The 17143-nt window shown below is 49.1% G+C and overlaps 2 protein-coding genes across 2 annotated transcripts in view; one reads left to right on the top strand and one right to left on the bottom strand.

Moving 5' to 3' along the window:
- Positions 1-17143, bottom strand: part of INPP5D (inositol polyphosphate-5-phosphatase D) — a 130029-nt gene that overhangs the window by 34651 nt on the left and 78235 nt on the right. The window contains exons 7-13 of the mRNA XM_057551877.1: positions 14843-14923; positions 14621-14692; positions 12993-13116; positions 5237-5343; positions 3209-3311; positions 706-902; positions 177-294 (exon numbers count right to left, since the gene is read on the bottom strand). Coding sequence (XP_057407860.1) covers positions 177-294; positions 706-902; positions 3209-3311; positions 5237-5343; positions 12993-13116; positions 14621-14692; positions 14843-14923 — 802 coding nt within the window. The remainder of the gene's footprint in view (positions 1-176; positions 295-705; positions 903-3208; positions 3312-5236; positions 5344-12992; positions 13117-14620; positions 14693-14842; positions 14924-17143) is intronic.
- On the top strand, positions 13225-14083 carry LOC103017377 (calmodulin-binding transcription activator 1-like). Its single transcript, XM_057550911.1, has 2 exons — positions 13225-13271; positions 13700-14083. The coding sequence occupies exons 1-2, from the start codon at positions 13225-13227 to the stop codon at positions 14001-14003; spliced, it is 351 nt and encodes a 116-aa protein (XP_057406894.1). The 3' UTR covers positions 14004-14083.

Raw genomic sequence — 17143 nt, 5'->3', positions numbered from 1 at the left:
AATGTCGGGCTCCTCCTGAGACATACTGAGTCAGAACCCGCATTCTGCCAGATGCCCAGAAGCACTGGTGTAGACCCCGAGTGCGTTTAGGCTGGGAGGACCACCCATCCCAGGTGGGATGGACACGTGCGTGTCGGCAGGAGCGAGCTTACGGGGAACACAGCCCCCCTGCTCACCCAGCGTGTTGGCGATGCCCGTCTTCACGTTGTTGGTGCAGATGTGGCTGATCCGGTTCTCGTGCTCGGGCTTGGCCAGCACCACTATGCGGATGTTCCAGAGGGTGTGGATGGCGATCTGCGGGGAGGACAAGGCTGTGACCCTGGGCCAGGACACAGTGCTTGACCCCAGAGCAAGAGATGCACACCCATCCCTCGCCCCAGGCGTGGGGCGCCCTGTCTGTAATCCCTACACTTTGGGGGACTCCTAAGGATGCCTCACAGATGAGACAACGTGTCTTAAAGATGAGAGCCGGCACTGATGAGATTTCGATGAAGTAAAGATGACCTACAAGCTCAGGCAGGGAAGAGGGAGGACCCCAGTGATGAGCAATGCTCATAGACCCCATTAATTTCTGGATACAGGTGCCCCTCTCTGGCCCTGGAAGTGGTGGGGGGGACCACTGAGCACATTCTTGCTTCTGAGATGCTCCTGATTTGTCCAGCCCACTGCCCCGGAGTCCCACCCAGAACTGTGGCCACTGCTCACTGTTTTAAAAGTCATGCTGGTGATTTCTTGCAGGGAATGTTTGAGTATCTCCAGCCACTCCTTCTCTCCCAGGGGGTCCTCCTGGGTGCCGATCACGTAAATGTCATGGGGGATGTAATCAGCAGAGTCATCTCGCGTCTTTCCCTGCCCCTTGGAGAGAAACCAGGACGTGATCTTCTTGGGAGGGGGGGCGTTACCTTCAACAGCAAAACCCAACACCAAGTGAGTCAGAGGTACATCAGGAGAATTCAAAACAGACGTGGGGGGTGGGTGGGAGAGGTTCACATAGTCACTGGAAACCATTCAGTTCCCCAAAGAAATATACCTTAAAGAACTAGGTACTATCATCCCCCAGGATGTCAGGGAGGGTGAGAACTCAGTTACTTTTCTTTTTCTTTTTAGTTTTTTTTTTTTTTTTATACTGATGTTTTAAAGCAAGGTTTTTTGTTTTTTTTTGTTTTTTGGTAGCACTGCACAGCTTGCGGGATCTTAGTTCCCTGACCAGGGATTGAACCCGGGCCCTCAGCAGTGAAGGTGTGGGGTCCTAACCACTAGACTGCCAGGTAATTCCCTCAGTTACATTTCTTTGTAAAGATAGAGTTAAGTTACAAAGACTAGAAACACCTGAAGATTCCGTAACTTGAACTAGTATACAAGATGTCAGACACTGTCCTAGTCTCTGGGGCCTCAGTGATAACTGAGACACGGGCCTCGAGGAGTTTACATTCCATTGGTGGTGAGAGAACGCTGTAGGCTGACAAGTTTAGCACGGAGGCTTCTAACCCATGGTTAGGAGACAACAGTGCCTTCATTGCACAAGAGAGATCTCAGCCGAAAACCAAGAGGTGTGCGGGAGTTAGCCAGAGAAATGGAAGAGCATGGAGGCCCCCCTAGTGCCATTTCAAAAGCTGAGCTGAAACAGCTTGATAAAGAAATGATGATAAAGATTTATTTCCCTCAAAATGCCCTTGGAGGCTGAGTAAACTTTTTTCTCAAAGAGATAACTTTCTTGGTTCACAAGTGCCAAGAAGCCAAGAACTGGAGTGACCTGACCGCTGCCGAGCTCTGCTCCCACTGTAGCTCAGGATGGGAGCACAAACCCTGCGGCCCGGTGGTCTCTGCTTGGGGAGACCCTCGCATGCTGCCCGGGTGCGGCAGGGCCCTGGCCAGCTCCTTCCACGCCGTGTGAAGGGCACCCCTGCAGCTGTGCACCTGGACGGCCTGAACCGTGCCCAGCCAAATCTAAGACGTCCAGGCTCGCAGAGGGAAAAACGGGAAGGGGCCGGTGCCCACGTGCATGACCCCCAAGTGTGAGAGCTGAGGAAATCAGGCGGCTAATAAGAAACACTGGTGGGGAGAGAAGGACACAGGAACTGGGCAAGGGTTCTACTTCAGCGCTGCCGTGGCCCCTGGAATCTCTGGGCGTGAAGGTCTGGGGAGGCAGGGGCTGGTGGAATCGGGGTGGGCAGCTCTCTTGACTTCCCTCCTGGAACGCCAGCCCATCCTCCACCCAGCGACAGGCCAGGAGTCCCATGGTGCGTTTCTATTTCGGATTGTCCCCCTCCCCCTCCACGAAGGGCTTCTGCTCAGCCTCTTCCTCCCGGGGGGCTGCTGGGTGACACTGTGCTGCATGGGGAGGTGGTCCTGACTCCGCTCCAGACAGAAGCAGGCGAGACAGATGCCCAGTCAAATTCAAATTTCAGATAAACAATGGATAATTTTTAGAATAAGTATGTCCCGTGCAATAACTGTTTGTCTAAAATTTAAATTAACTAGACATTCTGTATCTACTTAATTTTTTAAAATTTCTAGCTGAATATTTACACTAAATAATTATTTCGTGTAATTCATATTAGTATAAAAATTTGTATTAGCATCTAAGTATATACTATGTATATTTAGTACAATGCATATTTGGTGTATATTTGCACTTATCTCTAGCCGAATAGTTATACTAAATAATTATTTAGTATAATTTATATTCAGTATAATATATTTATATATTTAGTATATGATATATACTTAGTACATATTAGTATGTAAATATATATAGTATATATATTTATCATAATATATATTTAGTATGTATTTATTTCTAGCTAAACACCTATACTAAAAAATAATTTGTTGTTTATATGAAATTCAAATTCAACTAGGCATCATCTCTCTTTCTCTTTCTTGCTCAATAAACCTGGCAGCCCAAATCAAAAAGGGAGTTCTTCCTTCCAGGACTGAAGCCCCTTGGCAAGCTGCCCAAGGCTGGCAGGTGCCCAAGAGCCTCTTCACCCATATATTCAGACTTTCCAGTTTCGACAAGCAATGTAACCCATTTCAGCTGCACTTGGGGTATGAGAATCCCAGGGCTTGTTTTTCTTACCCTTGTCTCAGGATGGGTACCCACGTCTCGGGACTGGGGGTTGGGGGGAGACAGGCAAGGATGCTTGAGGCAGCAAAGCAGAACCCCAGGGGAGGTGCCGGGAGGCGGGGTGGCATGTGGACCCACCCATGTTCCAGGTGCCGATGAAGATGGTGATCATGTCGGGCTCGGGCTGCTCCGAGTGCTTGTTCTTCATCTGCTGGAGGAGCTGGCAGAAGCCTTCTCTCTTCTAGGGATTGAAGGGCAGACAGACTCAGACAGGCCTCTGCCTCCCCGCACATGATACTTTCAAAGGACTGGTCAGCTTCAAGAAAACTGAGGGGAGCGCAGATCAGTGTGGACTTCCAGGAGAGCCATCTGGAAATACGTGTCCGAGGTCTTAAGAGAGCGGCTTCTCTCTGACCCAGCCCTTCCACTGCAAGGACCTGACTCTAAGGAAAGAATCAGGGACTGTTCGAAGACCCAACCACATCGTGGGGACTGCAGCAGAAAATATTAGAAACCTTCGTGTCCAATCTTAGGAGATGAATTACTAACTCTATTATGGGTCATCCATATGCTAGAAGACCATAGGTTTTAAAAATTTTGGTGCAGAAGTACTTCATCAACAAGGGTAGATGGTCAAGATACATTGTTTAGTATGAAAAACCAGTTGACAAAACACTATGAACAGCACCACTGCATTAGTATTAAAAAAACACAAACAAAAACCATCCTGAAAGAGTCCAAGGATTACTAGTGGTATAGGGGTGTTTCTATTTTAAACTTTTTGTTTATTGTATACTTTTTCACTAATGAGAATTAGATGATTTATGTAATGAAAGAAAATTTAAATCCAAGAAAATAATTAAAAAGGAAAGAACACACAAAGGCTGTCATTGCCTTCTTAATAGTCTTCATTTAGTTGTGCTGGGTACACAGTAGGGCACAAAGTAGACGTGGTCCTCTCGTAGCTTACGGTTCAATAGGGCAGGGTGACCAAACAAGCATGCCCCAAAGTTTTAGGCTGCACCGTATGAAATTACCAGTGTTTGACTGTCTCAGACCTACGTAGATGGCAATTTCATATGATTCAATCTAATTGCAAATCTAAGTTCCCTCTGAAGAAAGCAGCTCACGAAGAATTGTGATGGCTGTCTTTACGGAAACCTTTTAGTTACAAATGGCTCAATATTCAGTGCCTCGCTTTACTGCTGTGCCTTGTCCTTCCGAGCTTGTGGCAATGAGCAGAACCGGGTTTTGGACCTCTGCCCATGTGCCCAGCACGATGCCCAGCCAGGTTTCTGCCTCCTCCACCTGTCTGGCCCCCACTTCCTTGTTTTTCCCAGTTCCTTCTTTATCATTCCTCCCAGTCCTTTTCACCCTCTCAGCCAGTTCTGGGCACCCCAGGACCCTCCATTGGCCTCCCAGCAGCCCACCCCTGCCACACAGGTAGAAAGAGCTGGGTCCCGGCACTCGATGGGGCTGTCCCTGTGAGCCTATGGTAGGAGCCCTGTCCCAAAGCCATGGTGCCGACACAGTCAGCCAACACCTCACGTGCTGGGAGCTCTCTGTGCCCTGCCTCATCCGAGCCGTACACTGCAGGATAAACAGCAGGGCCGTGAGGGTGGGTTTCAGCCCCTGGTTGGCATGTCTGAAGTGAGGGATAAGGTCACAGAGACACCGTCTGTACAGAGGCCCACCACAACGCCCAGATCCCAAGTTTCTCCATCTGCCCATCCACCTCTTATTCCAGCAGCCAGGCCTGGCAGGGACTCTCACTTCTGCAGAGTAGGGCAAAGTGTAGAAATGCAGGGAGCACTGGTTGAGACTCAGATTTAAGTCTGGGGTGCCCCTGAGGGCCTCCGGGTGCATCCCGGGGAAGTTCAAAGCCCCCCAGTGGGGCTCAGGGCTAGTAAGACATGGCTGATAAATGATGCACTCTCTCAGGGGCAGGCGTGGTAGCAAAGGGAGAGGATGGAGCTGTGATGCTTGAATCCCAGCTGGCCTGGAACGCACCCCCTCAGCTTCCTGCGCTTGGCTTTCCCAGGTGGGAAATGGGTTGTGAGAGCTGAGTGAGCCCATGGTACCAACTTCCAGGCACACAGCAAGCCTCAGAAATTGTGCGTCCCTCACTCCCCTCTTGGCCCATCTTAGTGGTTTGTCGTCACTTACTTTGGAGTCAGCAAAAACATATTCCTTCCGCACGGTCTTCTCCTTCTCTGTTTCCACCAAAATCACCAACTTGTTCAGAAACTTCTGAGACTTGATGAGCTGCAGGACTGAAGAGGGATGAAAGTTCATTTTTCTCATCATCACCCAATATGTAGAGTCTCCACTATACTCTGGCACTTGACCATCAACAGTCCTGACTTTTCCGTGTCCAGGCTGAGCACCAGATTTGTGCCTGGTCTCCCAGATCCTTGCTCCTCTTACAGGGAGGAGCCCATGGCTGGGAAGGGTGGTGCCTGGGACAGGAAGGGTGGCCTGGCCGGAGCAGAGACAGTGTGACTGTCCATCTTTTCAGCTCCCTCCCTCTCTCCCTTCCTTCTCTCTCTCTCTCCTCCTCCCTATCTCTTTTCCTTCCTTTCTCTTCCTCCCTTCCCTCTTGTGCTTGTTTTGAATTTATATCTAAATGAAAAATTAAATATTTTTACCTCTATCAACGACTAAAAGACTCAATTTGTTCTACAAGATTTTTACGAACAATAGCACTCCCCAACCCCACCTCCCTCCAATGTCCTGCTCCCTAGAGGCAACCACTTTCAATTCTTTTAATGGATTCTTTTGGAATTTTACTTCATGACTCTAAATAAGATGCTTATATTGTTACTTCCTGGTGTTTCAGTCTTAGGTATTTTTATTACATATTGACTTCCCACTGTAGAAGATGAAGGTTTAGCTCTCTTTCACATTTACAACCTGTTCCCCCACCTCACCGTTCCCCTCCCCCTACCAATGTATAATTTCAGTCCCTCCATCATCCTTCTAATAATTATGTCATCATTTTGGCCAGATAAGCATTCAGTGTTTGTTATTATGGGAATGCTCTTGACAGACAAGCCCTGATTGCTTTCTTTTTCCTACACAACTTTCTGTTTTTCCTGGAGTTAATAATTGCCATATTTTTTCAGTGGTCCTAACTCTCTCCGTTTGTAACTCTCTTTTCTGTGTGGTCAAGCACTTTCATCAGTTTCATCATCCTGAGGGAGCCTCTCCCAGAGCCTCTGGGCCTTCTCTTCTCCAGACTGGTGCAGAGCCTTCTCTAGGCCTGATGCAGAGCCGTTACTTTAGGGCCTTCCCTCTCCATCATCTGGGAAATCCATTCACCTCTGTCTCTCTTGTATTGGATCTCAAGTCGTCCTCTTCCTCGGTTTATGCCTTCATTTTGGTAGAGCAACATCTCTAGTAGCTTTCCAAGAAAGAAGGGATGGGGTGATACATTTCTGGAAGCTTTGCATGTCTGAAAACTACCCTCACACTTCACTGACACAACTCTAAGTTAGGAATAATTCTCCTCAGGACTCTGGAGACCTTGCTCCATTGTTTCGAGTTTGCAGCATTGCCGCTGAAAAATAAAACATCATTCTGATCCATCTTTACGCAGAAGAGTTCACATGGCAAGCCTGACTGCTATCCTTGGAAAGTCTGCTTGAAGGTGGCCCTTGGTTGGCATCTAAGATCTTGGATTTGGGGAGGGTTCCCAGCATCCCCAGAACTAAGAGCAACTCACTGTGCCTGTGATGTTTGTACCAACAGTGTGGTTTACACTGAATATTTGTTTTCCTTCTGGGAGTCTGGGTGTGTACCAGGCAGAAGGTGACTACATGACCAGCCCCCAGTAAAATCCCGGGATTCTGAGTCTCTAACAAGCGTCCCTGGTAGATGACATTTCACATGAGTTGTCACAACTCATCAAGGGAGGAATTAAGCACGTCCTGCGTGACCCCCAGAGGGAAAGGACTTCTGGAAACTTGTGCTTGGTCTCTCCTAGACTTCATCCCAGGCACATTTTCCCTTTGCTGACTGTGCTATGTCCTTTCACTGTAACAAACCACAGCTATATGACTCTACACTGAGTCCTGGGAGTTTTCCTGGAGAATCACTCACTGTACCTGGATCATGGTCTTGGGGACCCCTGACACAGGCTATAATCTATCTTTTGCTTTGAAGTTTTTAGGATTTTTTCTTAGAATCCAGTGTTATGAGACTTTCCAAAGTTGCATGTGCCTCAGAGTGTGCTGGACACTCGGTGGGCCATTTTCAGTCTGGAAACTGACATTGTTCAGTCCTGAGAACTTCTCTTGAATTGTTTCTTCAATGTATTTTCTCACTGTTTCCCGGTTTTCTCTTACTGACTCTCATTATATTGGTATCGGACCTCCTGGACTGGTCTTCTAATTTTCAAAAATCCCTTCTCTCCTATTTCTCCTCACTTTGTCCTTTTGTTCTACCTTCTGGGAGCTTTCCTAACTTTATCTTTCCACCATTCCTTTGAGTTATTTTAAAAATTTCTGGGCTTCCCTGGTGGCGCAGTGGTTGAGAATCTGCCTGCCAATGCAGGGGACACTGGTTCAAGCCCTGGTCTGGGAAGATCCCACATGCCGCGGAGCAACTAGGCCCGTGAGCCACAACTACTGAGCCTGCGCGTCTGGAGCCTGTGCTCCGCAACAAGAGAGGCCGCGATAGTGAGAGGCCCGCGCACCGCGATGAAGAGTGGCCCCCGCTTGCCACAACTAGAGAAAGCCCTCACACAGAAACGAAGACCCAACACAGCCAAAAAAAATAAATTAATTAATTAATAAAAAAAAATTTCTGAAAAAAGATTCTGCTATAATGTTTTTATTTTTCCTTACTAATCTCCTGTTCCCTTCCTCCTCCTTTTTCTTCATTTTTATTTTGCTCTCGGAATGCTCCTTTAGTAGCATTCTGTTCTTGTTTCCTGGTCCAATTTCTTTTCACTGTCATAATTTGTTTCCTGCACGTTTCCTATTCCAGGGTTCTCTCCAATGTCTGGTGGTCCTTGGCTGTGGATCCCAAGAGTTCCAGTGGGGGACTGTCCAGCAAGGTTTCTCCACTGGGTGGTCTCACGGGTTGATTTGTGGGGAACCTCTTCATGGCAGTGTCTTTAGATTTTTGTTCCTGGGCTGGTCACGTGGTCCAGGAAGAATCTTCCAACTGCCTGCCTGCAGGGTGTGGGCCTGGCTGGCAGCACCCCGAGCTGGGCAGGGGTGAAGGCTGGCGTCTCAGCGTTCAGAAGTAACTGTTGTTGAGCCCTCTGTTTTTGGTAGTTTCCTCTGCCCTCACCAGGCCCGGTGTCCCCCAGTCCCTTACCTCCTCCAGAGAATAAAGCTCAGGTCTTCCGCCTAATGTGTGACGGGTAGCCACCGGCTGCGTGGCACGGACAGGGATCTGGTGGGTCTAACGCTTTTAAAAAGATTTTCATCCAGTCCTGCTGTTTATAACCCCAGCTTCAACCTCACTCCAGGGGCCCCGGTTGCTATCGATTCCTATGCCCTTTGTGGTTCTGTGGTATGTCAGGCGTCTCAACTTCTCCTATGCCATACTTAAAATTTAGTTTTTTTGGTTCCTATAAATTGGTTATCATTATCCATCTGCTTTCCAGCATTCAGAATTGTGTTGCCGTTATCCTCCCTCCTGTTTTCTTTGTCCCCGTGAGTTTTGCCTTTAGGAAGGGAACTGACAATCGTGTGTGTGTTCAGCCACCATCTTGAGCTGAAGTCTCACTCTAGGGAAATCGTGGGGGGGCCCGTGCTCTCAGAAGTCCCCTCAGCCTTGTCAGAGGCAGTCAGTGTCCCACAGCGTGACTCCTACTGCTGCCAACCGGAATGCCCCAGCTTCTCCAAGTCTGCTGCTATTAGGCTATGTCTCCTTCCCTCTGAATTTCTGGTTTTCCTTCTATCTGCAGGACTGTGTCACGCCCCTGGGACGTGACATCTTGCTTGCTCAGAATTAGTATTATTAATACTAATATTAGTGTTAGTAGCAGGGTAAGTGGCCCACTTGTTCCCATACCTAGTTACACAGAATCGTTTTGGTTCCTCTTCCCTTGCCCCTCTCCATCTCCTCCATCAGCCGGTCTGAGCAGTTCTACCTCCAGAACGTTCCCAATCTGCCTATCTTTCCCCATCTCAAGCCACCACCACCTCTTGCCGGCCACTGTCACAGCCCTTTAATTGGTCTCCCTGTCTCTGCCTGCCCCCTGCCACCATTTATTCTCAGCACAGCAGCCAGAGTTCATTTTAGAGGGGATCACACCATTCCCCTGCTTGAAACCTCCAAACAGTGGCTCACTGCACTTAGAACACATCCCGGGTCACCAGGGCCCCGTGACCTCTTCATCCTCCGAAGTCCCAGGCAGAGCCACCTCTGTGGTGTGAAGCTTCCCCGCACAGCCCCACACAGAGCTCGTCAGTCCTCTTCCAGGGCTAACCTCACATCTGACCCACATTCTAATACATGCGCACACGTCAGCTTTCCCTCCTGAACTGCAGATTCTTTGAGGGAGGGCTATAACTCAGGGCTGGCCCACGGAAGATGCTCAAAAGAAAAATGTCCATCGAATTAACTGACAAGAATTCATAGTGCTTCTCAGAATCCTGAGGAGCTTTTCTTTCAGTCCAGAAACCTCAAGTTTTTAGAGCAATCAGGCACTCGCTGATAATCTCCTTACTCACTGTAGGTTTCTGTTTCCTTTTGTCAAAGTTGGGTCCACTCCTTTCAGTTGTAAGTCAGTCTCTGTGGCCGTTAAGAGGAAAGTATGGTTCTAAGCCCATCACTTTCAACAGCCCTCCCCTGCTCACACCCTCAGTAAGTCCCCAGCTCTCCTGCCCAAGTTGGCAGTGGACGGAGCGGTCCTGCCCCGGCACTGCGATTCCAACTCTGCGTGAATATGACAGCTTGTCACACTCCAGTGTCTAGGGACTTCGTTTCCGGATCCATCGTCCTCCTCACTGTTCGGTTCTGCCTTCCTCAAAGCTGCCTTGGAGGGATAATTATATGATGATGGTGGTAGCAGCCAATTTTTTGAGCATCTACTAGACGCTGTGTACTTTGATGTTTACTTATTGAAGACTCACAGCAGCCCTATAGGATGCTACTATACCTATTTGACAGAATAATAAACTGAGGACAGAGAGAGGGCACTAGACCAAGGTCACAAGTGGCTGACCTGGGACTCAAGGCTGGGCTTCTAACACCTCCCTGTGCTCCTAACACCACTTTTCTCCTTTCTGCATCCCACCTCCTGCACAGGGCTGGTCCCCAGAATTCCATCCCCCCTGCTGCCCTGAGAGTATCCCTTGGACCTTCGTGCCACAGCCCAGGTGGGACTCAGGAGCAGGAGGTTGCAGGACAGGGCAGGCCCCTGTGGGACAGCCCCCAGGGCCTCTACCTGGACACTTTGCCATGGGGTCAGTGCTGCCTCTGGGCACATGGGATGTACTTTTACAGGCCTTAGCTCGTCTACTCATGACAAGCCTATTATTCCCATTTCACAGATGAGAAAATGGAGGTACAGAGCAGTTAAGCAATTAGGCCAACATGATACAGCCAGCAAGTGTCAGAGCCTAGATTTGAATCTGGGCAGTCTAGCCCCGGAGCCCATGTGTGCTCTTATCCTCTGTCCTGCTGTTCCCAGCATAGTGTCTGACATCGAGTTGGTGCTGAACACACAATCCCCTTCCCACCCCGCCTGGATGTCCAGCCCTAGGAGGTTCTAGGGGTGATGGGTGGTAACTGCAGGGCTTGGCTGTCAGGCCAAATATCTGCCATCTGAATAGACAGCTCAGGCCAGTGTTCTTGATGGGGCAAGGCTGTGGCTCGTGTCGTGTACCCTAGAGACCCCTGTGGGATGTGCTGTGACCTGCTCCTATTTGCCATCTCTGCTGGCGAGAGCTTCAGAGTGGGTGGTGCTGACCCAGGACAATATCTGAAGGCCACTCCAACTCATGGGCTAAATGACAGTGGGCAGACAGCATGGAAGCACAGCCCACACTCCCTACAGGCATCTGCTTGGCCAGGCTAGTGCAGCGGGATTTTCCCAACTTTTCAACACCAGCCATCAGTCATGGTCTCCAACTAGAACCTGCTTCCAGAACATTCCATCCCACAAGTCAGGCTTCTAACAGAACCAGAGGAGAGTCCTCTGCTTTCAGACAGCAGGAAAAAGATTTTACATGGTGACCGCATGCATACAATTTCTATCTGTGTGTGCATGTGTATGTATAACTACAACACAAGTTTCATGAAAAAATATTTACCTTTACTCTCTACTTTGATGTTTTCTGTTTTATCCTTCTCTGTTCTTTCTCTTCTCATACTACTTTATTAAGAACAAAAGATACTGATCACGCCTGGAACTGCCAGGTAAAATACAGGATGCCTGGGATTCCTTTACAGAAGAAGGCATACCTTTTTACTATAAGTATGTTCCAAGTATTGCACGGGACATAACCTATACTAAAACTTTTTCATTGTTTATCTGAAATTTAAGTTTAACTGGGCATCCTGTATTTTTATTTGCTAATCTGGTATCCCTAATTATATGCTACTAAACAAATTTTGAGCCGCTGCAGAATAAAAAATACTGTTTACAGACCAGAGGGACTTTGTCTTCAGGGGTTTGAAAACCTGAACTGGAATACAAACTGCTGTGTGAAATTTGAGGGGAGAGTCCACAGCACTTACCAAGTATCTCAGGGAATCTGTCGGCCAGGTGAGGATAAAATGAGATCAAGTAAGGAAATGTGGCTCAGAAAATATCATGTTACGATACATAGGCTCCCCGCATTGTACAGATGGAGAAACTGAGGCTTGGAGCTGCCCCCTCCCTGGCAGGCCAGCCTCCGAGGCCAGTGATGCCAGAGGCACATCTGAGCATTTTCCCCCATTCTGCTTGGTTGCTGCCCAGAGCCCTGCTGTCCTCCAGGGGTCCCTCCCCTGGGAGCCTCTCTGTAGCCTTTCTCTTCCCCTGATCTTGGCCACACTGCAGGCTGTCACTTGCCATCCTCACTATCAAGGTTGCCAATTCTAGACTCTGCCTCTAAAACTGCCTCCCCGCCCCCTCCCAAGTTATTCTCCATCCAACCTGTGGCCTTCTTCGGAGCACTCAGTAATAGCTGAAATCATCGTATTGACATATTTATTGGCCACTCAATGCATTGGAATGTAAATTCCACGTGGACAGAGTCTTTGACCATCCTGCTCGCCCTGGATCCCCAGTGCCTGGCCCACAGCAGCTTCTCTATAAGTTTTTGGCGTGTGAACATTTTCCATTTTACTGATGAGTTTGTTTGAAATGCAAAGCCTCAGTTGCCCAGAGTTGGCTCCTATGTGCTAGGCTTTCCTAAGGAGCCTTACACGTAGATCCATTCACATGAGACTTAACATCCCCATTTTACAGATGAGGAAACTGAGGCCCAGGAAGTTTAAGTGTCACGTGCAAGGTCACACTGGTGCTAAGTGGCTGAGCTGGGATGTGAATTCAGACAGAGCTCATGACTTTAATGCCATGCTAAACTGTTTCTCTGTCTGTGCTACCCTAGAGATGCAGCCTGATTCGGTCAGCAGGGCCTGAACCAGGCACAATGATGACCACACGCGTCAGCCTGGCTCCTAGCAGGGGAGAGCATGAACACACGTGGAACCGCCACCCAGGACCAAGTATAAGCTCATTTCCCCAGGGTGGGAGGAAGCAGGTGGAGCGTACAGGGCAGGCCTCAAGGTAGAGGGGGCACGAGAGGGGAGCCTTAGGACTGGGGGTTCCCACAGGCAGGCTGAGGGTTGGTGGGTACCCCAGCCGAGGGCGGAAGGTGCCTGGCAGGACTTGCTTTCCCAGCAGCCTGCTGCTGACTGACCACAATAAGGGCACTAGCAGAATGAGAACTTTACAGACGTGAGGGGGCCTTACTTTTCTTGTGGCTGTAGAACTTGTCCTCAGAACCATCCTTGGACTTCTTAATTATCAGTTTCCCAGATTCAACATCAACTTTGAGCTGCAATTTTTGAGGAATCCCCAGAGATTCTGACTTCACCTGTGAAAAGGAGGTGGGTGGGGGGGGGGGAGGAGGGGAGGGGAAGAGGAGATGTTGGTTATCCCTTCTCTGTGCTTTCACGGTGCCAGTCTGTGACCCCTTGTCGATATGTCTGGGCGGCCCTTGGCCACGTGTCCAGCCCTGGTGTCCCTCCCGTGCGGCACCACTGGGCTTCTGTTTCTGAGCCTCCCCTGCCGCAGAGGGAGTTTCCATGGGCAGATCCTGAGAGTCGCTAAAACGTGGGAGGAGCCCAGCTTGTCCACTGTGTGCACATCAGCTATTCCGCCAACAGGTTTGGTGGAGGGAACGGATGAACAACTGGAAGATGGTTTATTCACAGCTGAACGTGACAACACTCATTAATCTGATGTGTCATCTACTTCCACAAAGGATTTCAGTAACAGATTTACGCTCCTGGGCCTCGTTACAACCAATAAATGAACATTCACTGATAATAATTAGGAAAAAGATAATTGCCTAGGCATGTTCAGAAGATAGAAATACATCTTAATACCGATTTGTCATCAGGGCTAGGAAGGATTTGGGGGTGGGCATCCTGTCCTGCTTCTGAATGTGGAACCAGTGCTGGGCAAAAAGAAAAGAAAAACAGCGCGCTTGGGGTCCCGGTCGCGAGGAGGAGGAGGAAGTGGCGGGCGGAGGGGAAATGGCTGCCGAAAACAAGCCGGAAGAGCGTTTCCCGAAGCGTATTCTGCGGAACTAGCACCTACCGTGTTCTCAACACCGCGCCACCTGTAGAAGATGATCATGGGAACAGCGATAGTAGTCATGTAAAAATCTTTTTACCGAAAAAGCTGCTTGAATGTCTGCCGAAATGTTCAAGTTTACCCAAAGAGAGGCACCGTTGGAACACTAATGAGAGATCATGACGTAGCCGTCCTTTTGGATTTCTTTTTAATAATGTGTGACCCTTCACCTTTGATCCCCTGACCTGCATTACCTTGGTAACCATTTCATTTCATTTTTTGATTTTGGTGTACAAGCTGTAGCATTTCATCTCTAAAAGTGTCCCACGCTGATTTCCTCAAATAGAGATACCCCTTTGAGCGATTAAAAAAAGAAAAAGAAAAGAAAAGAAAAGAAAAACAAATTTCTGGGCCTGGAGATTCTAACTCAGTCACTTTCAGGGAAGTCACAGGAATCACTTTTTTTTCCCCGAATCCCTTCTTGAGGCACTATTTTGCAGCCAGTTCGGGAAGGCCCTCTGTTTGATGACACTCACTGCCCCCATTTGGAGCAGGACGAAGTTTTGGCATCTTGGGCCAATGAGAAGCTCCTTCCTTGGGAGCCTCCCCACGGCGAAGGTTCCACAGGTTCATCTGGGCACCCATTCTGCGGTTTAATCATCTTCCCAGGGAGCTGGTTCCGCTGACCGTCAATCTCAGCCCAGCCGTTGGGCTCCCTCCTGAGCCAAAAGCCCCCCTTCCACAGGGACCAGAATGCCCGCCAGCCCCCTCCCGTGAAGCACAAGTCCACAGCCACTTACCTCAAAGGTGACTGGTGGGATGAGGGAACGCCGGTGGGAAGACTCGGGACCCTCATGCAGCAAGGCCTTGACCTGTGGGCAGGAACGCATGGGGCCCTTCAGGCTGGGAGGTGAAGGGAAGGCAGTACAGGTTGGGACAGAGTCACAGGGATACCTGGGCATTCTCCAAGCGAAGAGGGGGCCAGAGAGAAGTCCAGGGAAGCTGCAGGGCCCCCCACATACCTTATCTTCAATAGAAGACAGGAGACTTGTCAGTTGGCTGAGCTTGGCCACCATGTTGATTGGATTGGCCTCACCAGGCACCTGGGACATGAGGAAAAGAGCAAACAAGGACGGGATGCTGGGTGCCAGCCACTGAGAGGCGTCAGGCTGAGCGCTTTCCATGCTTCATCTTGGTTCATCTCCCTAACAACCCCACGAGTACGATTATTGTCCCCCTTTGCAGACAAGGAAATCAGGGATATGTACAACCGTCTCAAAATTATCATGACCAAAAAATACATCTTCCTTTCTTCTTCCCTCTAAATCTGCTTCTTCCCTGGTGCTTCTCAGTTGCTTAAACAAAACCCGAGGCCTGTCCTCGATGATAACCTTTCCACCCTCCTACATGTACTGCATCGGTGCTCCTGCTTCCAAAACACAGCCGTCCCCTGCTCAAAACCCCCTCGTCCAGCTGCTTCCCACCACTGAGAGGAAATGATCCAAACTCTTAAAGACTCTGTATGATCCACCCCTCAGCCCCAGCCACGCTCATCCTCACTTCTCATCTGCCCTTGGCCTTGAGCTACACTTTCTGAGGAATCCCGAGAAACATGGATGTCACCTGAGAAGGCCACTTCCTTGTCATTCAGGTCTCAGAGCCACAGAGAGGTCTTCCCTGACCACACGAGCTAAAATCATCTCTACTAGATCACCCTGCTTTGTTTCATATCAATCACCACGATTGCTTATTTGCTTTTTGTGTATTTCCCCTGCTAGAATGTAAACAGTGTGAGAATTGGGACCGTGAGAAATGTGTCCGGAGCTGTGACATTGGTGCTTGGCCAGTGAAGATGCCCGGTAAAGTTGTTCAATGCACGCCTGAGGCCCAGAGAGCTGAAGTTACCTGTCAGAAGTCACACAGCTAGTAACGGCACAGCAGGCCAGGAAACCATGTCTGCTTGGCACCAAGTCCACGGTCTCAAGCATTTATTCACAGAACAAATACTTACAAAGCACCTATTCTGTGCCAGACACGTTCCCAAGGTGCTGGAGATGGAGAGTTAAAAGGACACCATCCCCGCCCTCCACTAGGACAAGAACACCAGACTTGATGATCTTGAACACCAAGCAGAGTGGAATGAGGGTTATCACCAACGAGGAGATGTCCCTTTACCCCACCTCTTCCTGAATAAGTCAGCCAGGTTACACAGGCTTTTTTTTTTTTTTTTAGTAAGTATTATTATTATTTAACGATTTATTTTTATTTATTTATTTATTTATTTTGGCTGTACCGGGGTCTTAGTTGCCACACGCAGGATCTTCGTTGCCGCCTGCGCACTCTTAGTTGCGGCGCGCGGCGTCTAGTTCCCTGACCAGGGATGGAACTCAGGCCCCCTGCATTGGGAGCGCAGAGTCTTACCCACTGGAACCCCAGGGACGTCCCTACAGAGGCTTCTGACCTCAGTTTCCCAGCAGCCGCTTTAGCTCTCTCCTTCTGCCGTCACCAACCCCCATCACTTCTGACCATCAGCAGTACCGCCGCTACGGCCACCTCCAGCACAGCCATCACCGCTTTCATCGTGGCAGTTACTCTTTGTCACGACTTTCTCTAATTCTTTTTGGTTTGGCCCTTGCTCCTTGATAAAGCTCTCAATCAGTCTTCAGTTATTATTGATCAGCGGGAGGGCTCAAAAGAGTGGAGCTGAGATGCAGGTAAGAATGGAGCAGGACAGCAGGTGGGAGAGTACAGGATCCCCTGTTTTAGGGGTGCTTTTCTCATAGAGTTGAAAAGATGGCCGATTCAAACCCCCTCATCCTCTTTCAGACACTGGAGATCGCCTGCTTGCTACCCAGGCCATCACCTGGTGGTAGGATGGTGTCTTCCCCACTCTCTCTTTGAATCTATGTCTTTGGGGGCAGGTTTGGCAAAGATGTACAAAGTATAAATGAAGCTACCAACCAAGTGGGAGTTAGTTCTTGGAACAAAAGGTATTAGCAGAACGCTGGAGCTTAGCCTCTACTGCCTCGTTAGGCAGAATACATATGACCATGTGATGGGTTCGTATGTTATGCCCGGTGTGTTTAAGATGTATTGACTCTTCTAGTCCTTGGTTTGCAGATGGGGAAATTGAGTCAGAGTGGTGAGTCACTTGTTCAAGGTCACACAGCTGGTGTTGACCTGAGATTTGAATGTAGATCTCGCCCAGTGGGTCTCAGCTGGTACGGATTTTGCCCTCTGGGGTCATTTGACAATGTCTGGAACATTTTGAGTTGTGAAAATTGGGGGATGCTAATGGCATCTAGTGGGTAGAGGCCAGGATG

Source organism: Balaenoptera acutorostrata, chromosome 8 (genome assembly GCF_949987535.1).
Source record: "Balaenoptera acutorostrata chromosome 8, mBalAcu1.1, whole genome shotgun sequence".
Classification (NCBI taxonomy): domain Eukaryota; kingdom Metazoa; phylum Chordata; class Mammalia; order Artiodactyla; family Balaenopteridae; genus Balaenoptera; species Balaenoptera acutorostrata.
Note: the sequence above shows the minus strand (reverse complement) of the source record. Positions and strands in the feature narration are given on the sequence as shown.

What these genes read in the sequence shown, in the direction of transcription:
- LOC103017377 (XM_057550911.1), top strand. Translation starts at nt 13,225, where the DNA reads ATGTCTGGGCGGCCCTTGGCCACGTGTCCAGCCCTGGTGTCCCTCCC. An exon ending in CCAGCCCTGGTGTCCCTCCC is followed by an intron (nt 13,272 to 13,699) that starts GTGCGGCACCAC and finishes ATGTGGAACCAG; the next exon opens with TGCTGGGCAAAAAGAAAAGA.